General features: G+C 38.6%; 1 protein-coding gene and 1 long non-coding RNA gene across 2 annotated transcripts in view; both read left to right on the top strand.

Moving 5' to 3' along the window:
- Positions 1–13,371, top strand: part of LOC122404472 — a 30,087-nt gene extending 16,716 nt beyond the window's left edge. Inside the window, exons 3-9 of the mRNA XM_043408436.1 lie at positions 3,117–3,306; positions 8,597–8,666; positions 9,201–9,413; positions 9,605–9,690; positions 9,950–10,063; positions 10,135–10,437; positions 12,055–13,371. Coding sequence (XP_043264371.1) covers positions 3,117–3,306; positions 8,597–8,666; positions 9,201–9,413; positions 9,605–9,690; positions 9,950–10,063; positions 10,135–10,437; positions 12,055–12,291 — 1,213 coding nt within the window. The 3' untranslated portion in view covers positions 12,292–13,371. The remainder of the gene's footprint in view (positions 1–3,116; positions 3,307–8,596; positions 8,667–9,200; positions 9,414–9,604; positions 9,691–9,949; positions 10,064–10,134; positions 10,438–12,054) is intronic.
- A 9,520-nt stretch (positions 13,372–22,891) lies between these two features.
- Positions 22,892–23,555, top strand: part of LOC122404976 — a 155,182-nt gene continuing 154,518 nt past the window's right edge. The window contains exons 1-2 of the long non-coding RNA XR_006259734.1: positions 22,892–22,988; positions 23,148–23,507. This is a non-coding gene — a long non-coding RNA (uncharacterized LOC122404976). The remainder of the gene's footprint in view (positions 22,989–23,147; positions 23,508–23,555) is intronic.

The following is a 23,555-nucleotide window of genomic DNA, read 5'->3' as shown; positions in this document are numbered from 1 at the left end:
CTAGACGTGATCCACGTTGTAATCCATCGTGGTCTTTATTCTTCGTCCACGACACGATTCGTTTCATTATTTCTTTTCGACGTTTCTGCGAGTGCAAGAAAGCTTGAGACTACGCACTACGTATCAAAATCTTCGCTAAAAATAGTTCTATGATATATTTAGATCATTTTTGTTGCGTGGTATGTACATTCCTATCCGCGAGAACGCCTTCGGATTTCCACCACCCACTCGTGACTAACCGTGAACGTGTGGATGTCTTATTTATTCGTTCCATTTTGACGCGTTTCCAAATATTGTCGTTCATTTTCTTAGATCACCGCTTGTTTCCTTAATTTCGATCCTCGTGTAATTTTTCTTCATTAACCATGCAACAGCTGAACTTGCTTACGACTTCCATCTGCGATCTACCGTATAAATAAATCTGTAAATGTAGGTGTGTTTAGAATTTTGATTTTCCTTCGAACTTTCGATTATTTTGAGTTTCACCCAAAAAATGTATTTCCAGAAATTTTGTTTCGCCATCCGTCTGTTTGTTTGCGCAAACGGTTCGATATATTTCGAAGAAATTTTCTACATACGTAGACACCTTCCTAGTTTAGAAAATAGAGCAAATAATCGAGGAACTATTGCATATCAAAATTTATTCGCTACTCTCTAATGTAGAGTATATATCATTTTAACAGGTTTTTAAAATAAATCTCTGTTCGTTAATTGCCATTGGGCTAAAAATTCGGTTTGCAAAAGTTTACTGTTATATCTCCATACTGTACCATAATTATAACTAAGCTACAATTGCATTTTGACCTCGTTTATTTGCTTAGCGTTGTATTCTGTTTTATTCAGAACAATAAAGACGCGTTACTATCATTATTAAATGGAATAGCGCGTAATGCAGATCTGGTGAATCTGTGTGTACAAAGTGTTCATTGTAACGTGCGTCCCAAATGCAAACTACTACTTTAATTTACAATCCTCAAACAAAGGATTATATAGAAATTTTAATTATAGCCATTGTTAAGTTTGTGCAACCCTTTCCCACAAATAGCAGTATATTCATTGTTTAAACACAGTGCTATATGAGAACTTGTTGCATACACGATCAAGTTTAACGAATTAAGTTTGATACCCTATAACTGATTCTGCTTTATTGAAAATTACTCAAATAAACGCCATTGCTTACATAACGAGGACTAAATTGTAAGTTAATATTGGCTATACATTTGCAAGTTTCGCTTAGAAAGTTTTCATAGATTCTTACTTCCTTGAATCTATGAAATTTTAACGTATTTACGAGTATTAGTAATTTTCCACGATACACTACTGCGGGAAACGTTTATTTCAAATACCTCTGGTTTTTCAGAAACTGAAAATAATTTAACTACGTGCTCGTGCAGTGCTACTAAATAAATTAAGGGAGGCGGAATTAAAAGCGGGGTTAAATAAGCGCGTTTCGTAGTCTCTTTATTTTTAATTGCGCGAGTACGCGCCAGTCTGTTCTCTATGCGAGTCGTCACGGTGCAGTTTAAACAAACATCGTCCGTTTGAACCCTCCGTAGAATGCCGTGGTGTCTTTTGTTCAAACGTCTTGTACGATCACGTCAAATGCTAGCCCCAACTGACAATGAACATCGCTCCATTCACAAGTTAGATTAGATTAATTGTGTTCTAACGTTAAAGCGATTCGAAATTACACGATTTTTATAGAATTATGGGTTTCGTATAATAACTGATACGCACAAAACACGTGATAACAACATTTGGTTAAAGTAAATGGAAATAATTCACAAGAAACAAAACTTCGTAAATAGAAGTACTACGAAAGAAACCCAAGTTTCTTTTCATTTAGAGTGAATTACCGTTGTAGCGTACGAATACGAGTGGGAGTAAAATTGTATATATGTACATGTGCATTTACGCGCCTAATTGCGTGTAAGGGGTACTTTCGACGTTGCAAATGGGTTCCAAGTTCTATTCGAGTTTCTTAATGCGTTCTTATGAGTATTCCCTGCGAGTTCTAATCGAGTTCTAATTGAATTTTATGCGTCTGCTTTACGGTTCTAGATATTCTATCTCGCGGTGTAAGTTTGCGTATTACGTTAATATTGTTGTTGGCTGATTGGTGAGTTTCTAGTTGCTGAAACTGGATACGTTTCTACCGGCGCGGAGTTCAGATGCTTGCCCCTAGGGTGTACACTCGGCAGCATGAAACTTGCCCGTACTATTACAGACGCACGTATGATGTTCCGATTCCCAATTGGTAGAATATCCCTAGGGGTTAAACGTCATTGACGAAGACGTCCTTACTGTTACTATAATTTTTTATTTCGACCATGTTGTTTTGGATTGTTTAGGTGGTTCCTAACAAAGCTATAGTTTTACCCAACTACGCCTAGTTTTTTTTTTTATGAAAAATATTTCGCAATCTTATGAACAATGAGTCGGAAATAGAGAAGCTCTTTCATGGGTTGGATGTTAGGTTGCAGAAATTTTCTGGTCGATTTTATCCCAGGTCTTGACCCTGGTTGAGTTTCTGATAGATTATAGACTCAACCAGATAGAAGAGACCCAGAAGAAAACGTCCTTACTTGTAATAGTACTTGGAGTCACGATTGGGTCGTTCAAGTACCCTTCCGGTACGGAAGGCATTGAGAGTGCTGATAATTGTAATTAGCAAAATCTTCAAGCTCAATACTTCGTTTCAACGATATAAAGGGTACTTTTACACGAATTTTTTTCTCGAAAGTGCGTAGGATTTCGGGGGTTTGTCTATTCGCCAAAAATGATTGTAATTGACCCCTGCAACCAAAAATAATTTTTTTTAAACGATTTGAAAGTTTTTAATTTTGTCGAAAAATTTCAGCATCTGCTCGAATTTTTTTCTTGAAAGTGCGTAGGATTTCGGGGGTTTACACATTTCTGAATGGTACATTTGCATCAACGTTAAATATACTTTCCTTTTCGAAATTATGAGACATTGATATCTTCGAAAATATTTGCTACACGAGGTAGAATAATATTACACAGTGTACGGAATTTCTCTGGATAACAAAAATTCAGTTTTATTTGCGAACACCACGGTAGAAAAATTGAAATGACCATACATATTGAAATGGCAGGGAGGTGGTGAAGTCTATGGAGCGGCTGTACGCTGTGCCATCGGAAATGCTGCGCGTTTGGTCGGTTTGGCTGTCGCAAATCGGGAATATTGCCGACGAATGGCAGAAATGGTTACGTGCTCACATCGATCTCGTCGTAAGGATCGCGAAACAGTTGGAGGCAATGGAGAACGCCAGTCTCGAGGAGAAGGTGAGTTTTGTTTTGCGTAACAATCGTTAAGTGGTTATTTTATTCTTGGACATTTATGCCTAAAAATGCCCGGTAGAAAGTGAAAATTTAATGAAACTTGTATTTTAAAATACTCTATAATGATACATCGAGACTATCCTTATTGCCCTCAGTTTAGACGAACTATAGTCATGAAAACAAATAAGATGATTTGTAGATCAGAACATATAAAACTAGTATTATCATGGAACATATTACAAGATTTGATAACATATTATAAGCACATCTCGTAAATGGCTGAGCTAAATTTAAATGCAAGCCGTTCGTGGTTATGAACACACGTGCTCAGAATTATACAGGATATTTAAAATTATTTGAGAATTCTAAGGGACCTGCTACACACGATTGCTTGAGATACAATTCTTAGTGCACGGTTTCTTCTAACTATTGAAAATACAAAAATAAAAACTGTTGTAGGCAGTACCAAAAAATTGTAAAAATATTTGTTTCATTTTGTATGATTTCTTTTTTCGTAAAATCGATATTGTTTAGTAAATTCTTGAATATTCTACAGGTTTCCAAATAATATTCGGCTGCTAAATAAAGTCGGTGAGAATGCAGTTAATTGATTATATATAACTAATTACTGATCCACTTGTACATTAATTGTAACCGATGAACATCGTGATATAATAGTAGCTAATATAAGGAAATTAATCATCGTTCATTAGATATAAATTATAATTAAAATGTTTAAATGAACGAAGTTTATAATATAATATTACCACAATAATTTTTGCCCATATTACACATTTTCAAAGCATGCAAAGTTGAAGTACGTTCAAGAGCGTTATATTAATTAAATTTGCCTCCTATGTACAATACATTACTCATTTATTTTACTTTAGGTACGTTTATTTTATACTTGCAATATTATAATGGATATGCAATAAATGCATTAGTAATTAAATAAATAATGTATGTCTGGCAGAATGTAATAGCAGCATCAAGGGAAGTAATTCTTGATGGAAAAGTAAATTGAAAATGGAAAATAAATTAGGTCTCTTGTTTAATAATATCAAATTAGTTCACATGTTCCTGAACATTTATATTACTGTTTACACCATAAATTCGTGTTCTTTACGTTAGAAGACACTTCCTTTTTTATTTATTTTTTTAAATTTGTTTAGTCCGAACGAAGAAAGTGTTTGCTGACTTTAACTGAATGATTTCATCCTTCCTTCTTCTCTGTTTGCTCTAAACGTTTACTATTCTTTCTGGAGTCTGCAGAATGTTTTAAAAGAAAACGAATTTCGAAGCAGAAATGAAGTCCAAAATATACTTTCTTAATATTGCTCTTCCGAGGTTGATTTGATGAAAAAGTTGAGAAATTGTCTATAAAATGACAAAACAACGAAGGCAATAATCGAGAATACGTACATTAATTTAAACGAGTTGTTTCATCGTGTTCTGTAAATTTTGCAAACTGTGCAGGGATTTATGGGCTAACCCGACGCTATGTTTCGCGAGACATCGCATCTTGTACCTTCGTATCTGATATATTCATCTGTTCATACTGACCTATTTTACTTGCATGAACATCCTCAGTCTATTGCCACGATTACACAGAACAGTTATAATGTGAGGTAAAATTGTGTTACGACGAAACCTATTTAGTCCGCGATAAATTGTGGTAGATCAAGCAAGAACCATCTCCCGCATTTCACCTCTACATGACATCGTAATATCGTAACACTAAGTAATATAGTTCCCCAAAGTTTACCACAATGATGCGTCGAAATATCAATAACGATTTTTCTGAAATTGTGTACGAAAATGGTTGTCGTGTACATCGAAATTTCACATCAAGTACAACTTATTCAATTAAAGTGTCTAAAAATTGATCCTCGTCTTCTGTCGATCGTTTAGAAAATGTATGGATATCCGAGCTGAACGAGAAGATAGTAACATGAAAATAACGTAACGAAAAAAAATAAAAAAATTCCCTGTCGCAATATTCAAAGCATTTAAACAATATTGCCCATATTCCTCACAGTATCCATATCCTCCAGAGTGCCCATATTCTCTATAGTACTTTTATTATTCCGGATTCCAATATCGATTTTTCTATTGGTTCCTGTTGTAGCTTCATCAACAAAATAAAAAATTACAGTCTGCAATTTTGAACCAAATATTTAACAATATCATCCTTCCTCCAATGCAACAAAGAGAAAAAACTAGAATTACTTCGAAGCTACACATTCTCATAAATATCTATCGAACGAATCGTTTTACGAGTATACTTCCAGAGGCAAATTTTGTTCTTCTCGAGGTGTTAAATCCATATTTCAAGTTTCAGCACCGTGTAAAAAGAGAATCGAGCGTACAGACGTGAAATAAAAATTTGCCCGACCCGAACGAGTATCAGAAATGACCAATTCCGGGCCCCGTTCCTTTAGAGCGTTGAATATCACGGATGGAAGGAATGCGAGATCGAATCTAGCCGATGTAACGATCGAGTAAATTGCGTTTAGAAATTCGGTTCGAAGTCCCGGCGGCCCGAATTAAGTTTAACGACGTCGATATGTTCGCGTAACGACGGCGTTGTAAGAGCATCGCGACTTTGTTCCGAATTGGAAACACGGTTCCCGTGGCCATATCAAAGCGTCATCGACTTATCATGCTTGCTGGATCGACGAACGGCCGCCCATCGGTTCGTCCCGATATTGCCTTTCGATAATTTCGTACCGCCAGAGATAACGTTCGGTTGCTCTCGCGCGTGCAGTCCTCAAAACTGTCGAGAGGATCGGTTCTACGCTGCACGCGCCCAGCAATCGTTAACAAAGGACTTCTAACAATGAGCACGCGATACGTGTTACGTACCCACCGTAAATATTGTATCTTACAGCCCGTAAAAGCGTACGTACCCTGAATGGAGCCGCAGACGACGTGCCTCCGTTACGGCGAACCTGGAATTTCATTGTAAATTACAAGTTCAGCTGTCGCGTTTCTATTGAAAGTGCGGCTGCCTGACGAGACGACGATTCGGGACGCGTGATGGAATCGAGATGTTCGTCCCAGATATTGGCATTTAACGCGGGACTTTGCGTTTTCTGAAAGTACAGAGTACTTCACAACGCGTGCCATCTATTCTGTCGTACGGTCTAACAAGAGCGTGCTCTGTTTTCACAATTACTCGATGAAGAAGGTATAGCGCGAGTGTTTCGATCGAGATCTACTTGAAGACCACTTGATAGACTATGCATACCTTGTAAATATTTTCCAGTTTTGTTTTTCCATTTTACTAACCTATCTCTTTTTCCCCCCTTCTATTAGATTAAGAGTGTAGTATATAATTCTCGGAGTCGAGATCGCGATGGACAGTTTAGACAGTCTGTAAGACAGTCTTGGTCAGAGACCAGTCTGTTGGGCGCAGTCAGTATTTATGCAGTTCAGTATCACACAGTCGATGCGACTGTGAGATTAATGCACTCACAATCAGTAAAACCTACCCGTGGCACTATAACTCTATATAAATATATTATAATTAAGGGTAGCTTGTGGGTCGTCTTTGTTTCACCACCAGCCCTTTCGATGCTTCTAAAAATGTATTTTGAATATTTGAAAGAGTCGAGCATGGCCATTTAGAAAAGGAGAACAGGGCACGCATTTCTATAAACCTTTTCCGTTGCTTTATTTACCGTAATCGACCGATGAAGTGGTTTTCCACGTGTTGGGATACGCTCTGTATATCGTGGTTGCTCGATTAATCTTCCGCTTCAAGGTTGACCGCCGTCGCGAAACGACGACGCCACGCGTCGTGCGGTTGACATTTTCACCGTGACGTCACTTCTCCTTTTCTTCCCTTTTTTCCGGCCGTCTTTTTTTTTCAATTCTCCATGTAGTAAGTCACTCATGACGCCGCCGGCGACGGAGAGATTTAAACCGTTCCCTCGTCACTGAACTATGCGGTCGTCGTGTATAAATCTTCGCTGGCGGACCGAAACGTACACACGTTGGTCCGCCGAACCGACACCTGAGTTGCGCCCCGAGACAACGAAAGATGCTTGCACCGCGGTGTTCAAGGTTAACCAACCGGATGCTACGGAACAACGGGCTATTCCCAGCGACCCGTGTAAATCATGTTCACCGGGCGTCGAGCGAACTTGATAGCGAGAAAACTTCCCGGGAATTAAGTTTCTCGCGTTAGAAACAGTAGGAAGACTTCGATGCCTCGGAGATTAAGTTTCCCCGATGTCGACGGAAATTGGAAAAATTGTGGTAGCCGGGTAGATTAGTTTCTCGTAGGATCGGGGGGAAACGGCACCCCCTAACAGCGAACGAATAAAATTTCCTTCGACAAACTTTTGTATCGCATTATAGTAGAACCCCCATCATCCCTATTAATAGGCGAGGCAAGACTGTTCAGTTTCGGGGAGAACTTTACGATAACCGATCGCTTTACTGAAATCGATCATCCGTGTCACCGGGACATCCGATGGTCGCTCGAGCGCTTGCGAGAAAGGTACAAGTAGCCCTCTGTTGGCAAATATGGCAAGCGTCGCCACAGATACGTAAAGTTTAATGGATTTAACTTGAATCAACGATTTATAAATGAAGAATTAAAGTATGAATTCTATATAAAATGTTTAATTTATAAATCGATGATAGAAATAAAAGCATTTGAATTATGCAAGTTTCTTCGCACGACATGAAGTTTGATTTAATAAAAAGTATATAGTATAACAAATTTTTGTATTTTTAGTTTTAATTTGGGAAACTTAGTGCTAAAATTTTGCACACAGCCTTGCAAATTTCGGGTCGGGCCAGGGTACGCAGATGTTAGCACCACCCAGTTGCGATTGCACGACCGCATAATCGAAAAAGTGTATTTACCGCGAAACTGTTCACTGTCGAGCGAACCGATTTATGCATTCCGCGCAATGACTGCAGTCTCACGTTCCTCGTGTCTCACGCCAGCCATCGCAGCCGATAAGCGACGCAAATATAATTTTAATTTTAATATGCATTAATCGTCCGCCATCCTGTTTGCTTTAGCCAAACTTTCAACGCCATGCTGCGTATTTTGTCGCGAAATATCATGTCGTAGCGGTTTCGTCTTTTTACCCAATTATTTAAACATATTTAATCCTCTGTAGACGATTGAAAAAGTGGGAAATAGTCCAAATTCGTTACTCTTCTTTCATATACCGTTCACGCTGATTATTTTCATTGTCAGCCAAGAGGCTACAGTTCCCCGTGCAAAAAAATAGCGACAACCAACACTAACGGCCCTGCTTTTCATTTTCAGGAAGATGATAAGCCAACGAAAGTTTCTAGTCAGCCGGAGTACCCCACCAGCGACTCCATCGATTCTACAGGTGAGAAGAGCGTAATTTCGTTCGAACCGATCGCTCTTTCCTGATCGACATAACATAGACTAAGAGAACAAGGGAGAAAGAATAATAACACTTTTCGCGAAATGAATCCAGAAGTATGAACAGCTTTTATGACATCACGACAGCGCGAGCAAAATGCGTCCGACGTTTGCTACGTCCAAGAGTTTTTCCGTTTAATAATTAATTTCATTTCCACGGCACTAATACACTGAATCCCGTGCGGACGGTAGCGATAAACTGATTCGAAGGAGCAAAAGTTTTCTTCGTTCCTTGCGTTTCGCTCGCTGGAAACGACGGGGAGAAGAGTCGAAGTTCTGTCGCGACGTCGAACTGGTCGATGAAGTTTGTTCTCGTCGCGATTTAATTAAGACGCGAACGTTCTCTCGGGGGCGTGAAAAAACGTCGTCGAATCTCCCTGGTACGACGATGATAGACGCGCGATTAGATGCCACGATTAGTTACCGAGAACAAAAACGTCTGACGAGCGGCCAAAATTGAGTAAAGAATCTTTTGTAGAAGCAACAGTTAGTTCCAGCGTCTACGTAGACGCGCTGGGGGACGAAGACTCGACCGAAATCGCTAAAAACAAGGATAATCGTGCCGACGATGAGGATAATCGTGCTGACAATGAGAACAATCGTGCTGACAATGAAAATAATCGCACTGCTTCCAATAATGGCGATGTTCCAATGGAGCAATCAGATGCATCCAAGGTCACTTTGACACCAGGTAAAAGGAATTCCTCCAATTTGATACTATAAACTTTACTCTTATTCATTTTATTTTTATTTTATAAAATGATCATCTGATTTAACTTATAAATTAATCAATGTAAAGAAATGAGTTGGGATAATGGAGGTTCTACAGTATCGTCAAAAGTTGTAATTTAAATTTCTTAAAGCAATGATTTTGTCGCTAAGAATTGGAATCGTTGACGAGTTGGCCGATCGGGACGCCATGGCAGGGTTCAGGCAAGGAAGAGGAGGTTGAGGAGGAGGAATTCGAAGTAAGAAATTTGTTATAAAACAAAGCAAACACATTCAATGACTACAAATAAGACAAAAATGTTATACGGTTTAATTAGACAACTACTAATTTTCTCTTTGAGGATGACCATTTCTAGATAGCTAAACATATGTTTATTCGTTATGTAAACGATAATACTGTTATTTAAAATCATGTTGTATTCCCGTAATTTATTTTTATATCGAAGAGTGAACTTACCAATACCCACATTGTCTCCCTTATTATTTTATTTCCTGCAGAAAATACCAATACCCCAGAGCGAGGAGGAGATGCAAGAGTTCCTGAAGAAATTCATGCACGAGGCAACCATTTATAGATCTTATTACAAACACTGGAGGGAGACTGCGGATCAGGTAACAACTTTGCGACACACTTTCCCCTCTGTTCTCCTGTTAGGAGGGTGTCGAGTATTTCTGTGTCGCAGGCGACAAAGGTAATTGGAGGCAGATTCGTGATGGCCACGTTTATAGTGCAAGGAAAGGGCAAGCGAGTTGGGAATAACTCACGAAAGTCACGAGGGTCTCGGAAAATGTCAAACAAAAAATCACCTTCGGTCGCGACACCCACGACAGAGGCACCCGAACAAGAATCGACAGAATCGAAGGACGAGGACGAGGACGAGGACGAGTCTGTCACGGAGTCTCCGACTGTCATCGAAGTTGCACCCAGTGCCTCGAAGTCAAAGACAGAGGAACCTTCGAACGAAACGATCGAGCAAATAGTCGAGGTAATGGTGCTTTCGATGCGATTCCTTCCTGGAGTTCCTCAAATTCCGATTTGAGGAGAAACCAAAAAGATTTTAGATGTTTCAAAGACCCAGGAGAGTTTAGTTTTCTCGATTCGATTGACTTTTGGAAGTTATGTAGGGACCAGTTTACATTGTTCAAATAATTCACACTCTGCAGTACACTTCACTCTTAATTAATTTTTTTTACCCTCTACCTTATACTTTCTACTTCGAGCGATTCACTTTTCATATAGATACTTTTTCAGTACCCCACTGAAATAAGTAAATATAAATCCATTCGAAATTATTTCTAAAGATTTGTTCAAAATGACACATATTAAATGGAAAATAAGCACACCTTTGCCTCTCTACACTTTCTCTCTGTTCAAAATCGAGCTGAATGCTGTTATAAAGCATTGAAGAAGTACGAGACATCCGAAAAGAAATTTCTCCCTCGTTGATCACTCTATTTACTTTGTTCGTTTGTGACTTTCCGAACATATATGAAATTCTGGCTGCGTTTCATATTCTCGGTCGTCCTGTCTCTGCAGCTCGTATTGTTCATTTCGCGACTCTGCGAGCTCGCTGAGTTTCTCGTTATTAATATTCGGTAGGTTTTTGTTTTGAATATCTTTTTGGGCTCGAAGCGATATTCGAGGAGGGAAGGCGACAGTTGGCATAATACCGTGACGCTTTTTGCGAGACGTGGAAGGAGCACTTAACGGTCAGACGTCCAGAAATAGAGGTCGAGCTCTATGTAATATTGCATCCAATGACATGGAATGTTTTCAGCCTTCGAGAAGTCCTTGCAATAATTTTTATCTGTCGTTTTATAAATACGCGGGCGGGGCTGACCTTTCGCCCGTGTCCATTCGATACTAGACAGAACAGTTATTCGCTGTTTCTTATTTTATTTACGGTCCACAGAAATACAGTCCGCGGTTCGTCAAAGAAGCAATTTGGTTCGTTTCGCGGGTTTTATAATAAAGAGAGAAAAAAGGATGCTCGTTTAATCGACGGTCTGTGTACTAATTTCTGTAATTAAATATTTCATCGAGGGAGCTGGATAGTCGAGCATTTAATAAATTCGAGGAAAACTTTTTTAAATATTCGATCAATGTTCCATATTTTCTGATATTTTTCCCTCCCGGTTTTACGATCTTCTCCGTTAATATCGACGACCGTTATCGAACAAAAAGTATACTCCGATAAACGACCGGGTCGATCGTTTATTTTCGAGTGATTTCGATCTCTCTGGTCCAACCAGTCTGCGAGAGTGTAATCGACTTATCATCATCGCCGACATTAAGAGCGATTTAACATTTAGTTCCGCGTTTTCGTTCGGTATCGACGTTTTACCGCTAGGAACGACGCGATGTTTGGACTCGTATTAAAACCGAAGATTAATGAATGATGATTATCGAAAACGAGAAACGAATGGAGGAAGAATTCGTTAGATAATATTTCGCTGCGAACATTGATTCGATCGATGTCGAACGATTCTTTATCGAATTCGAAAAGCATCTACTTACTTTTGATCGCACTGGAAAATTTTCTTTACGTTACAAGTTCCTTGAAACGTTGTCTATTCGAATGTTGCAACTTTTATTTTTGCAGAAACCGAACGAATGGCAAGAGGCTGATGATTTGTTGAGAGACTGTGCACGCGCAGCTGAGCCAATACCGTATTTCTTCTATTTGAAAGCAGAACCGGACATCGAGATAGCTTTGGAACACGACGACGAAGAAGTTATACCGGCCGATACCGATCGCGAGAACATTGTTAGCAAGGACGAACGTATTTCGTACAATCTTGCTGAAAAACCGTTGAAAGGGGGGAAACCGTGGATATAACAGTGGAAAACAAAATTATGGTTAATTAATGTCTAACGGGACGCTGTTTTATGCAATATAAACGAATACAATAAAGAAAAATGTCCGAATAAAAAACACTTAAACGATAAAACTGTAGAAACACGTTTGAAGTGAACGCTGAAACGTTTGAAATATTGTTACATTTAAACCGATACTCATTTCAGACTAATTTTCTCCCCTTTAATAGACTCCGGATACTCGACAAGTCACTACTGAATTTACAAACGAGACCGGTGTATAAATTTTAAGATGTTTCCTTACAGCGAAGCATCCAGTTTCTATGAATCATTAAACGAACGAAATTGCACGGGAAAACCGTCGCGAGCATGGCAGAAGGTAATTGGCGAATATTTTTGATCCGAAGCTGAAATTGCATTCAGCACGGGAGACATCCTGAAAATAACGAACGAGCTGCATATTAAAAGATAATAAACCGAAATCGAGCGCATGAAAATATTTGCCAAGCTACGGTACCAATAACGCGGACGATTCGTTCGTTGATCCTAGTGTCGATATCTCAGCAGCGCCGAACCAAAATAAGTATACATAATAAGACGAGATAAAAATTTGTCCGCGCTATAAAATGACGATCTAACATCAAGATTTCGGCTTTCGAACATTCCTCGCCCAAGTCACTGAATGCTTCTGCTCGATTTTACGACCACTCCGAGACTACGGACGCGAGTCGATGATTCTTTTCCTGACTGGTAATCCGATAAAAATGAAACTGTCCGAGTACAGCAAGAAGAACGAAATCTTTCACGACGCGAGACAGGCAATCTTCGAAACAAAATTTCGGTTACCGTTCGTACGGTAGCGCCCGCAATAAAATCCGTCGCTAGGAATATGGAAACATAAAATTCGAAACTGGCTTCCCCTGTTTTTCGCGTAGCCCGTCAGTCCGCCGCCTGTCCCGACAGATTCACCATCAGACGACAGGTATCCCGTGTACCACCCATCCCTGCCCCCCTTCTCCAGGGACAAACTCAGCCCGCGTGCATTTGGATTCCGCGTAATATCTGCATCCGACATCAAAGACGATGGCTTCTGTCGGAGTCATCTGACAGAGAGTCGACGGTGTGTTTGCTGTACGATAAACAGCTTATTACGAAACATCAAAGCCCGGCTCCGATATTTAACAATATCAAGGAACGACGGACGGTACCGTAACCTCGACGATGTTCAGTCAAGAAACTTCGCGTCTACCTTTGACTTCGATTAATTGCTTCTGTTTCGTAAGCTTTACTACCTTTCTTAATCCCCAAATCGTTTGCGATCCGAGTTATTAGCAGAGTTTCCAACTACTACGCGAGTACTTCGGCTAGTTTTGTTTATAGCGTACCGATATCGAGATTTTCACTGCTTAACAACGGATCGATATTAGTATCGATATACGACGATGTTTTATCGTTGATTAGAATGTATGGTACTTTTTCTTCCAAGATATTTGCTCAAGTGTTTCACGTACATATTATATTGCACGAATTAATGTAAATACGGACGTTTCTCAATTAATTTTAAACAAAAATGCAATACATACAGGTTACTCCCACTCGTATTTGTGCACTATAATGGTGTATTTGCTATAAATGGAAAGAAACTTTCTTACGAATTTTTTGATGTTTATCGAATGTTTATATCACAACTGTGTTACTCTTCCTTACGAAGTAGTTTTTTTTGTATTAAAAACTGATGGAGAAATATAATATAAATAATGTTTTTAATAAGGTAAACGTCTACAGATATGTGCAAAAAATAAGTCAGATGGGATGTAACTTTTGACCAATTTACTTTAATCGATTACGACCTTAACAATACAGTTCCTTCCAGGCTTTGAAAATTTTCCGAGACCAGGATTATTATAGGATATTTTACCAGCGTTTCACTCAAAGCATTATTCATGGCCGCGGTTGCAATTAATTTTCGGGGTCGAACCCGAGCGCTACCAACGATCCTGCCGTTCGCTCCGCTCTCTTCTTTTCGTCTGAATGCCGGACTAATTAAAGCCACGAAGAAAGACTGTGTCGCGAACGTTCGATACTTCGAACTCGATTACTTCCAAGTTTTTCAAAGGCTGTTTGATTTCCTTCGAACGGTTCCTGGACAGTTTTCGTGGCAGGAGTTCGACGCTTCGCGGTCGGTTCTTTTCAAAAGTTTGAAAAGCCAAGAACCAGCCACGACGATCGACTAATTGCCAGGGTACTATCTAAGATAGAACCGTGTAATAACCAAAGGTAAAAACGCAGAAATAACACAAAAATATTCGGGCAGCCGTGTAAATAGTTGTTATTTAAACAGCTCCCTTCAGAATCGATCGTGACTACACAGGTGACGATAAATAAATTTTTGGATAATTCTCTCTAGGGCCAACGATCGCTTCCGTCGACAGGGATCGTTAGAGTTTCGAATCACGGTGAAAGAACGTGAGTTTATGCTGGTCGCGAGGGACGTTTAACGTTCCGCGCATCGTCTTTGGAATCGTGAAAAGATTGAAAGAAGCGGACGAACGTCGCGGAATTGACGTCGGCGCGATGAATGTTTTTGACTCTCAACGGAAGTCCTCCGCTTTATTTACATCTCATTAATTTTAACGACTATCGAGTCTGGCGGAAACGCGTCCCGCTCAGGAAGCGCGTCCCCAGGCTGCGGAGAAATCGCTTTTCGGGGCATAATTTTCAAAACAAATTTTCTGAGCATAAATGAACGGGAGGTCGAGCGCGATGGGCCGATTTAAAAAGCTGAAAGTGCCTTGGCCGGCTAATAAAGTTCAAAGGGTCTGTTTACCAGGCGGAATATTACGAGAGCACTGCCTCGGTGTAGCGAACTTCCTTGATCCCTACGCGGAATGGTCTCGTTTGGCGACTCCATTAATTTCGTCTACGTCGAAAAAGCTGTGACACGATTCTAAAGATGTCTGTCTAGTTTGGAGTGAAAAAAAATTCGCTCGAGAAATATTAATCATCGTTATACATGTTTCTTGAAGTTTCGAGTCTTACAAACGTTGTGCTGAAAGGATTATTTTTCTCGTAGCAATAGCCTTAAGACATGTAATTAACGGTCCCCGTAACCTTTTTGCCCCCTGGACAGACGTCTTTCAGAGTAATTTAATGAATACAATTTTTCTTTTTATACACCTTCTTCTTTTGCAACTTACAATTTGATGAAAATTGCAAACGAAAACACGCGAGAATTTTATAAAACATATTAGTACTAGTAGCACGTAGGTATTTTCCCAACTGGCTATATTAATCTTCTTTTAATCTTCAAATAGTCTTTTAAATAATTTTAAATTTGTTCTCTGAGGTCAAATTATACATTTATTTTAGAAAGAAATACTTGGATTTAAATAGTATTCTTTGGTGAAATTTGTAGATCCTTTTAAATTTCACTTTTACGTTCATAAAACATTTCCGCTAACGTTTGAAAGTTTGCTAAGACGACAGCATCTACCCTTCTCTATCGTATCGACAGCTTAGAAAGATTTATTATAATCTAATACCTATTGTAATTTCAACGTATTGGAAAGGTGAGATCAATATTTTTCAATGTAATGTATGCAACGAAAATAAATATTTAATATATCCTTACGCAAGTTTGCCAAGTGCCAAAAATCTATCTATCCCCTTAGGGTCTATGGACAGACACGTTAAGAATCGCGGCTCAGTACAGTTTACCATATCCCGAAATATAATATTCTTCAAAATGATTGACGTATCACCGGAACTAATAGACTGATCAAGCTGATTTTTCATGCATGATGTGGTAATTTACATCGAGAGTTCTCATTTAAAAATACACTCGTTCGAAGAAAGAAGAGGATCGAGAATCTGTGAATTTTTGAACTATCCAGCCGATCGTGATTTATTATTTCGAACATAGGCGACTCCGCACGGAGAATAATTTTTAATCCAGACGTATCGATCAGACGAGCGTTCGCGAGAGTACGAACAGAATTTCCGTTGAGCGTACGAACAGAATTTCTCTTTTCATAGGCAACAGTGCCAGACCACTCTATATTAACCGTATCGGTATGAAGTGTGATTTACAGTCGGCCCATATAACTCGTAGCAGTTCGCGTAGGTAGCCGGACTATCGGTATATTCCTGAACCCTCAAGTCTTTCGTGATTTATAGTCCCCGACTGCATCGCGCCCCCGCCTCGAGAAATCATGTCGGATCGAGGAATCTTCGATTGAGTCCCGATAACGCTCCTCCCACCGAACATCGATGGGAAATGAAATGTTATACATGCCAGAGGAGTGAAAAGTTCATCGTAAACAAGCTGCTGGTTGCAGCGGGACGAGATACGCGAATGACGTAGTATCGCCAAAAAATAGTTTTGATAACCGTTACGTTGGTCTGTCCCTGAAAGTGGAACGAAAACCAAGATCGAAAATCGTTAAGAAAAGTTCGTTTAAACTGATTAAAACGTTCGATCAAATCCAATTCGAATCTCCTTTCGGAACCAACCTTTTGTTTCCCGTATAATAGAATATGATACGCTATTCGTAATAAACGAAAATCATCGGTAGGTACGATGCATATTCCGCTGAATATTTATTTCGAAATTCGAACGCGCGAACTGTCGCGTGTCAGTCAATGAATGCATCCGCGTTTCCAATTATTTCGCTCACGAAGGAACTTTTCACCGTCAAAGGCTGAACGTAGGGGAACAATTTTTCGGTCCGCTTGTTCCAGGCTGGTCTATTTCACGGGTCTAAAAGCGAACGACTGTTAATACGATTCGACCTCTCAGGGCGAGCGATGATTTATTGTTTCAATCAGGGAACGAAATACGGCGAAAGCAGTTTTGAATCTAGGCTTATCGATCATCGCCCTGAGCTACATGGACCTGAACCTCAGGAACAGTCGAAACAGTCGACCATACGTTAGCCACGTTAGTCCGAGTGATTTTCAATCAGTCCACGCTATTGGCCCTTTCAAGAGAAACAGTCCACGACACGATTCCATTTAATTTATTTGGTTTGTATTTAAGAATCGTTACCGAAAGAGTCGATGTTCTAATTTGATAATTTTACAATCATTTTCTTTCGATTTCGATTCAATTTAAAATCAGTCGAACGAATTTACAAGTTAAATACTTTCGGTTCACAAGTTCCAAGAAAATCCTCTCTAAACCAGCTTCTCACCTACTTTGCGCAAAAGTTATAATGTTAATGACCTATAAATTTCTTTTATCGAATCACTGTTAACTGTTTTCCTTTATTCTAGGAGTATTTTTAATATTAGAAATTTTACGGAACAACGATTAGAAAAAGAGTAGATATAGACTTCTTTGAGATTATTCCTCGAGTCCCACACATGCCTCTAGTGTTCATCGCATGCACCCTGATCAATCGAGCGGTCATTAACCGTTGCAGCATCGTGAGGGTTGAACCAGTAAACTATATTTATCGATCGATCGGTGAACAACCATAGAAACGCAAACATTTGGCAAGTCAATATGTCAAACTTACAAATTTCAAGTTTGCAAACAAGAACTCGGAATAAACGTCCGAATTTCCGAGAGGATTTATGCAACGTTAATTTAAAAAATCTAGTACAACCACCTCAGGCTGCAGAGAATCCCAACTTTTGGGACTAATTCGGCTGCTTCGTGATGCTGGAGGAGGCGTTTTAGGTTTACATCAAAACAAACCAGATCAGTCAATATCGCAAACAAAACCAATCGCGATTGGTGGTTATTCGCAACACTACTGCAAACCGTGATCAATGCTGGTACGCGACACTACTCTGAAAGGAAACGCGAAAGATTCTCGTTGTTCGCAACGCTAAATGGAACTATGCGATTATGTATTTGCAACTTTACCTAGACAAAAAAACGCGAATAACATTTATATTTCGCAACGCTATTGACAAACCGCGATCGATTCTCGTTCGCGACGCTACCCTGAAAAGCAAACGCGAAAAATGTTCATCGTTCGCAACGCTAAAAGTAATCGCGATAAGTTTAAATTATTCGCAACGCTATCCTGAATGTAAACGCGATAAAAAAAATAGTGGACGTTGTGGTACAAGTACCATCTGAAAAGCTACAAGAACTACAACTACAAGCAAGTACAGTGACAAAGCAGTAACGTGCAATGACTATCCAACTTCATCCGAAAATGAAGATGAAGAGCCATTCGTTGCAGCCCGCTCTTGAGACAATTTGTCAGGGCCTCTTCGGCACGTGACCTCTTCTTTCTTCGGGCGGTCCTGCCCGAGCCTGAAACTTAAGCCTAGGCTCGAGATTCCGTGCAATACGCAGTCCTCAAACAATTCTAGGAATTGTTATTGGAACAGCGGTGAAGAAACTCAAGCCGAACGAACGTTTCGAGGGGGGCTAACCACGACCGCGAGCGCGAATAGCGACTGTGAAGCCGCGCGATTCCAAAAATCGAAAGTTAAACCAAAACAAACGGTACAATCCGCTTGGATCGGTTAACGTTTCGATTCTCCAAATCGAACTACAGGAATTTCCAGGACTGCCACGCGAAAACGCGCCTACCCGAAAAAAGACTGTGACAGTCCTATCCTGACCCTACCTACTTAGATCTAACACACGCATACCAGAAGTTCAGTGACCTGCCTACCTAACCCTATATTTAAAAAGTTGCAAAACGCATTCTCACAAACAAATACTCCACGGTTCTCACGCATAATGTCCGGGCGCAAGAGCCTAATCTAGAGAGGAAGCCCCGGGGTTCCTCCGACACCCGAACATTGCAAACATTCACACTCTAAGGGTACGTACCAAATCCTGAAATCAACTGACGAAGACTAGTGACCATTGCGTGTTTATGTTATAAATATTGCGTTATTTTCAAGTAAGAGAATCTTTGATAAAATGTACTATATAAATAATAATCGATTTTCTTCATTACGTTTTTCAAGATCAAGAAACTAACTGCCGTTTATGTTTCATTAAATATTTTGTACTATGATCCTCGCGTATGCAAGAAATATGTAAAAGACGAAATAGAATTATATTTGTATGCTTATTTGTTTACTGAACTTTTAAAACGACGCAATTCCACAGCCTAACCACACACACATGTGGAAATTGCGTCGCGCACGATACACTAGTGCAATGTCAGTCGCACATATAGTATGTTATTAAAAATTGTTATAAACTAAGTCATCGTGCCCATTGCCTTCACTCACGCAAGTAGCACCTGGGCACTTGGGTGAGTTTAGGCAACGAACACGGAAAGGTATCCTGAAAATCCTGACTAAAAGGAATGGTTAATAAATATTACAGTGTAACTAAACGGTATTTCTAATTTCATTCTTAGTTAAAATGACTTCGACTTGTGATTTCTAATATATCATCATCAAAATACGTTAATCTTGAAAAATATTATTATTGAAAAAAATTATTGTGATTGAAACATTAATTTTAATTTAAAAGGAAAGATTTCAATAAAGATTTTAAGATAAAATAATTTACTTTGAAAATTGAATATGGATTTATTAAATTATTATTTAAAATATTCAACTATCCTTGGTCGATTCTGTCGTCAAAGTAAATGTTTGAAAACATGAGAATAATATACAATGCATGTTACTTTGACTCAAAAATTTACCAGTCGCGAAATGTCTCTTGCGCATAAAATACATCATATGATGTATTAAGGGAACGATCAATATTTAATAATATATATGCCATATAGTATAATACTACCAGAATTAATCATAAGTGAAAAATTTCATACTTAATTAATATTGTAAAAGTTATTGTATAATGCCATAGTAATTGGCATTCATATTCTACTGAATCATATAATTAATATAAAGTTAATGTAAATATTCACTTTATAAATATTTAATATATTTTATAAAAATTATTTATTATAATGGGCAGCATTTATTTGTTACATTAAAAAACGCGAGCACAAGAAGACCCTAGCCTGAACTAAAAAAATATAACAATACATTATGTTGTTACTACTCATGGGCATGAAAAATACCCACGGTCACTGTACTTGCAAAAATACTACGTATACAACTAGTCCCCCTTGTCGATTCGGATTTTTCGTCCTACAACATGGTTGGGGACCAGAGGAAAGAAAATATGAGACTCACCAATTGTAGAATGTAAATACCCGGCGACGATGTTGCCAAGTAGAAGTCATCAGCAACGAAGTCAACGGTGAAGTCATCTGAAGAAGTCTCTAAAAAGAAACAGCAAATGTAACTCATAATTTTTCAAATTCTACAGAAATGAGAAACAGCTCGATTAAATCTTTCCTTTTTCAATTGTAACACCTGTTGTATAATTATGCATCGTACTTACGACAAATAATCGATCAGAAAACAAAAATATATACATAAATATGAATATGTATGCCAGTTGTAATAATAGGTTAGTTCTTACCAATAATCCGTGTGAAATTCTGTCGATCGATATTTCCAGACAACATGGCGTCCATCCTTGAACTTGACTTACAATCAGACTGCAACAGAAATAAAATACAAATTACGATCTAATGTATTAAAATAAATGTATCTGTATAACAATCAAACAATAATTAAACCCGAAATGTGTTGTAAGAGATTGTAGTTTAAAGATATAATGATAATTGACATCGGTTAGTTGTCGAAAAAGAAAGCGAAAAATCGAGGTAAACTTTTTTTACAATACCAACTAAATTTATGATAGAAATGTACTAACATTGAATAAAGGCAACGATAAAGAGTGACGGACAGTAATACTAGCGAATAGAAGCGTCTAGATATTGATAGGTTAAGAGTATGTACGTACCTTATTAGACGCGAAACTGTTAGCATCTTACTGCATCACTTTCTTCAGAACGAATGACGAGCCTAAAGCATAGCAGACGTTAACCGCTGTGAATTAATGGGTGGGAAGTGGGGAATGGGGTGAGGTAGTCAGGTAGCCCACTGTCTCGTTTCTCGGCGCGTATTTCCCAGAGAAAGGTTAAACCTTATATGTATATCTTGAATAACATTGAAGGGACACGGAAGAACTACGCCTGAAAAATAAATACAGAATGACATCAGACGAACCATTAATTACTTAACGATTTATTATCGATATTCTTTTACGACGTTACAATGTGTACAAAAGTACATACCTCTTCACACCAGTTTCCAGAGAACGAATGAGGAGCAGGTCCGGACACGTTTACCGCGCGAAGTAATGGAGGGGGCGCGGGGTGAGATTGGCTGGCAGTCCAACGTCTCGATTCTCGCTGAATATTTCTAAAGGAAAAATTAGACCTTATATCTCGATGAATTGAAGATAAATAAAATAAATACCTGAAATATATATAAAATAAATACAAAAAGATACCAAACAAATAATTAATTACTAATTTATTATCGATATACTTTTGTGACGTCACAATGCAAAGCAGCCGGTCATTGGCCTGCTTGAACATCGAATACCGATCTGTCATTGGTTACATAAGTAACTAGATAGATTGAAATATATTAATTCTAGCCATAGAAATATATAATGTGTAAATATTAACTTTTAAAACTTTCAGTTTCTCATATTAATTTTCCTTTTGTATATAATATATTTTCTAAAGTTACTTGTTTTAATTCTCACTAGATTTCCATAAAAATTTTTCTTGATTCTGTGTCGATAACATTGGGTACGACACATTAATGGTAAGCAGTTTGTAGTATGGGCATAAACGAAGCACGGAGTAGACGTCACTACCAATATTTTTTCGTAACACACGGATTAAGGGCACAGATAATACATAGTGTAGTCGTGTAAAGCAACGCTTAGTTTCTCGCGTCACACGGACAAGGAATTCGTGAGCCCAGCTCCAAGGTGAAGTCGAGAGACCGGCGACTAAGGATATAAACACAGCCGGATTCAGTTACAAGAAAAACAACTGAATCGGATCACTGTCTCGGGTTTAGTAATGCTAGCAATGGTAAGAATAAAATCACTCTTAAAAATTATTCTACAACGCACAAGAAATAGGCACAAACGAGTAATAGACTAAAACAGTAAATAAGTGAGTGTCAGAGTCCTACGAAATAAAATATAAGCATCGTACAGGTTAATATTTTTGTGTATTCTATATATAGAAAGTGAAATTTAGATTGAAAGTTAATATTTACATATTACATGTTTCTATGGTTAAAATTAATATATTTCAATCTATCTAGTTACACCAATGCAACCAATAACAGATCGATATTCGATGTTCGAGCAGGCCAATGACCGGCTGCTTTGCATTGACGTTACAAAAGTATATCGATAATAAATTAGTAAGATTAATTGTTTGTCTGATATCTTTTTGTACTTATTTTATATATTTTATAAATTTATTTTCAGTTATTACAGATATAAGGTTTAACCTTTCTTTCAGAAATACATACCGGGAATCGAGACGTTGTGTTGGACTACGTGACTACCTCACCCCACTCCCCGTCCATTAATTCGCGAGGTAAACGTGTCCGGACCTGCTCCTCATTCCTCGTCTGGTAACTGGTGTGATAAGGTACGGTGACAGGCTTCGCGTCTAATTAGGTATGTACTTTTTAACTATTGTGATCTAAACATTTCTAATCGTTACTAGTATTCTTCTTAGTACGTTTCCCCCTCTTAAAGAAGGATCAGCCAGGACACTTGAAGAAAGGAGGGCCGTACTGCCAAGGGTGGCATCACGACCCTGATTTTCTATTAAGGTACAGAATTCTATTAGCTTTTGCCGCGAGCAGTAACAAAATATAGTTTTTAGAAAGTCCACCCCGTGTTGATTTTATTAAAACGCCCGAGCGTTATTCTGATCGTAATAGCATCTTTCTTACAATTTCTTATTTCTAATCTGAATTCTTTTTTTTCAGAAATTTTGATGACCGCGTGCAATGCGTTCGGTAGAATCAGTGGTTGTTCCGTAGTATGTATAGGTTATTGTGTTTCGAAGCACAGTGGCTTCGAGTAGAGTTGCGTTTACATTTTAGGTTACACGCGAAGGTCGAGTCAGTGTATATTGCGCGTTTGTAAATTTCGTCCAGAGCATCGTGGCTCTCTTTGCTTCGAATATCGCGACAGTAGAATCATTTGTTCGCCGTATTTGATTTTCGATCGCGTTAATTTAATATTCTTTTTAATTTTTAAAAATTTTAATTACTCGTTACCGGTATTAGAGTCAGTGCATCACTGAAGAAAAGTATGTATTGGGCGAAAGTCTACGAGTATAAAATGTAAATATCATCCTACTTTATTCTATACGCGTTTAGAAAAAAATTTCT

Source organism: Colletes gigas, unplaced genomic scaffold (genome assembly GCF_013123115.1).
Source record: "Colletes gigas isolate AHSC1104 unplaced genomic scaffold, ASM1312311v1 Colletes_gigas_Sc00003, whole genome shotgun sequence".
Classification (NCBI taxonomy): Eukaryota; Metazoa; Arthropoda; class Insecta; order Hymenoptera; family Colletidae; genus Colletes; species Colletes gigas.
This window is presented reverse-complemented; position numbering and strand designations above follow the sequence as displayed.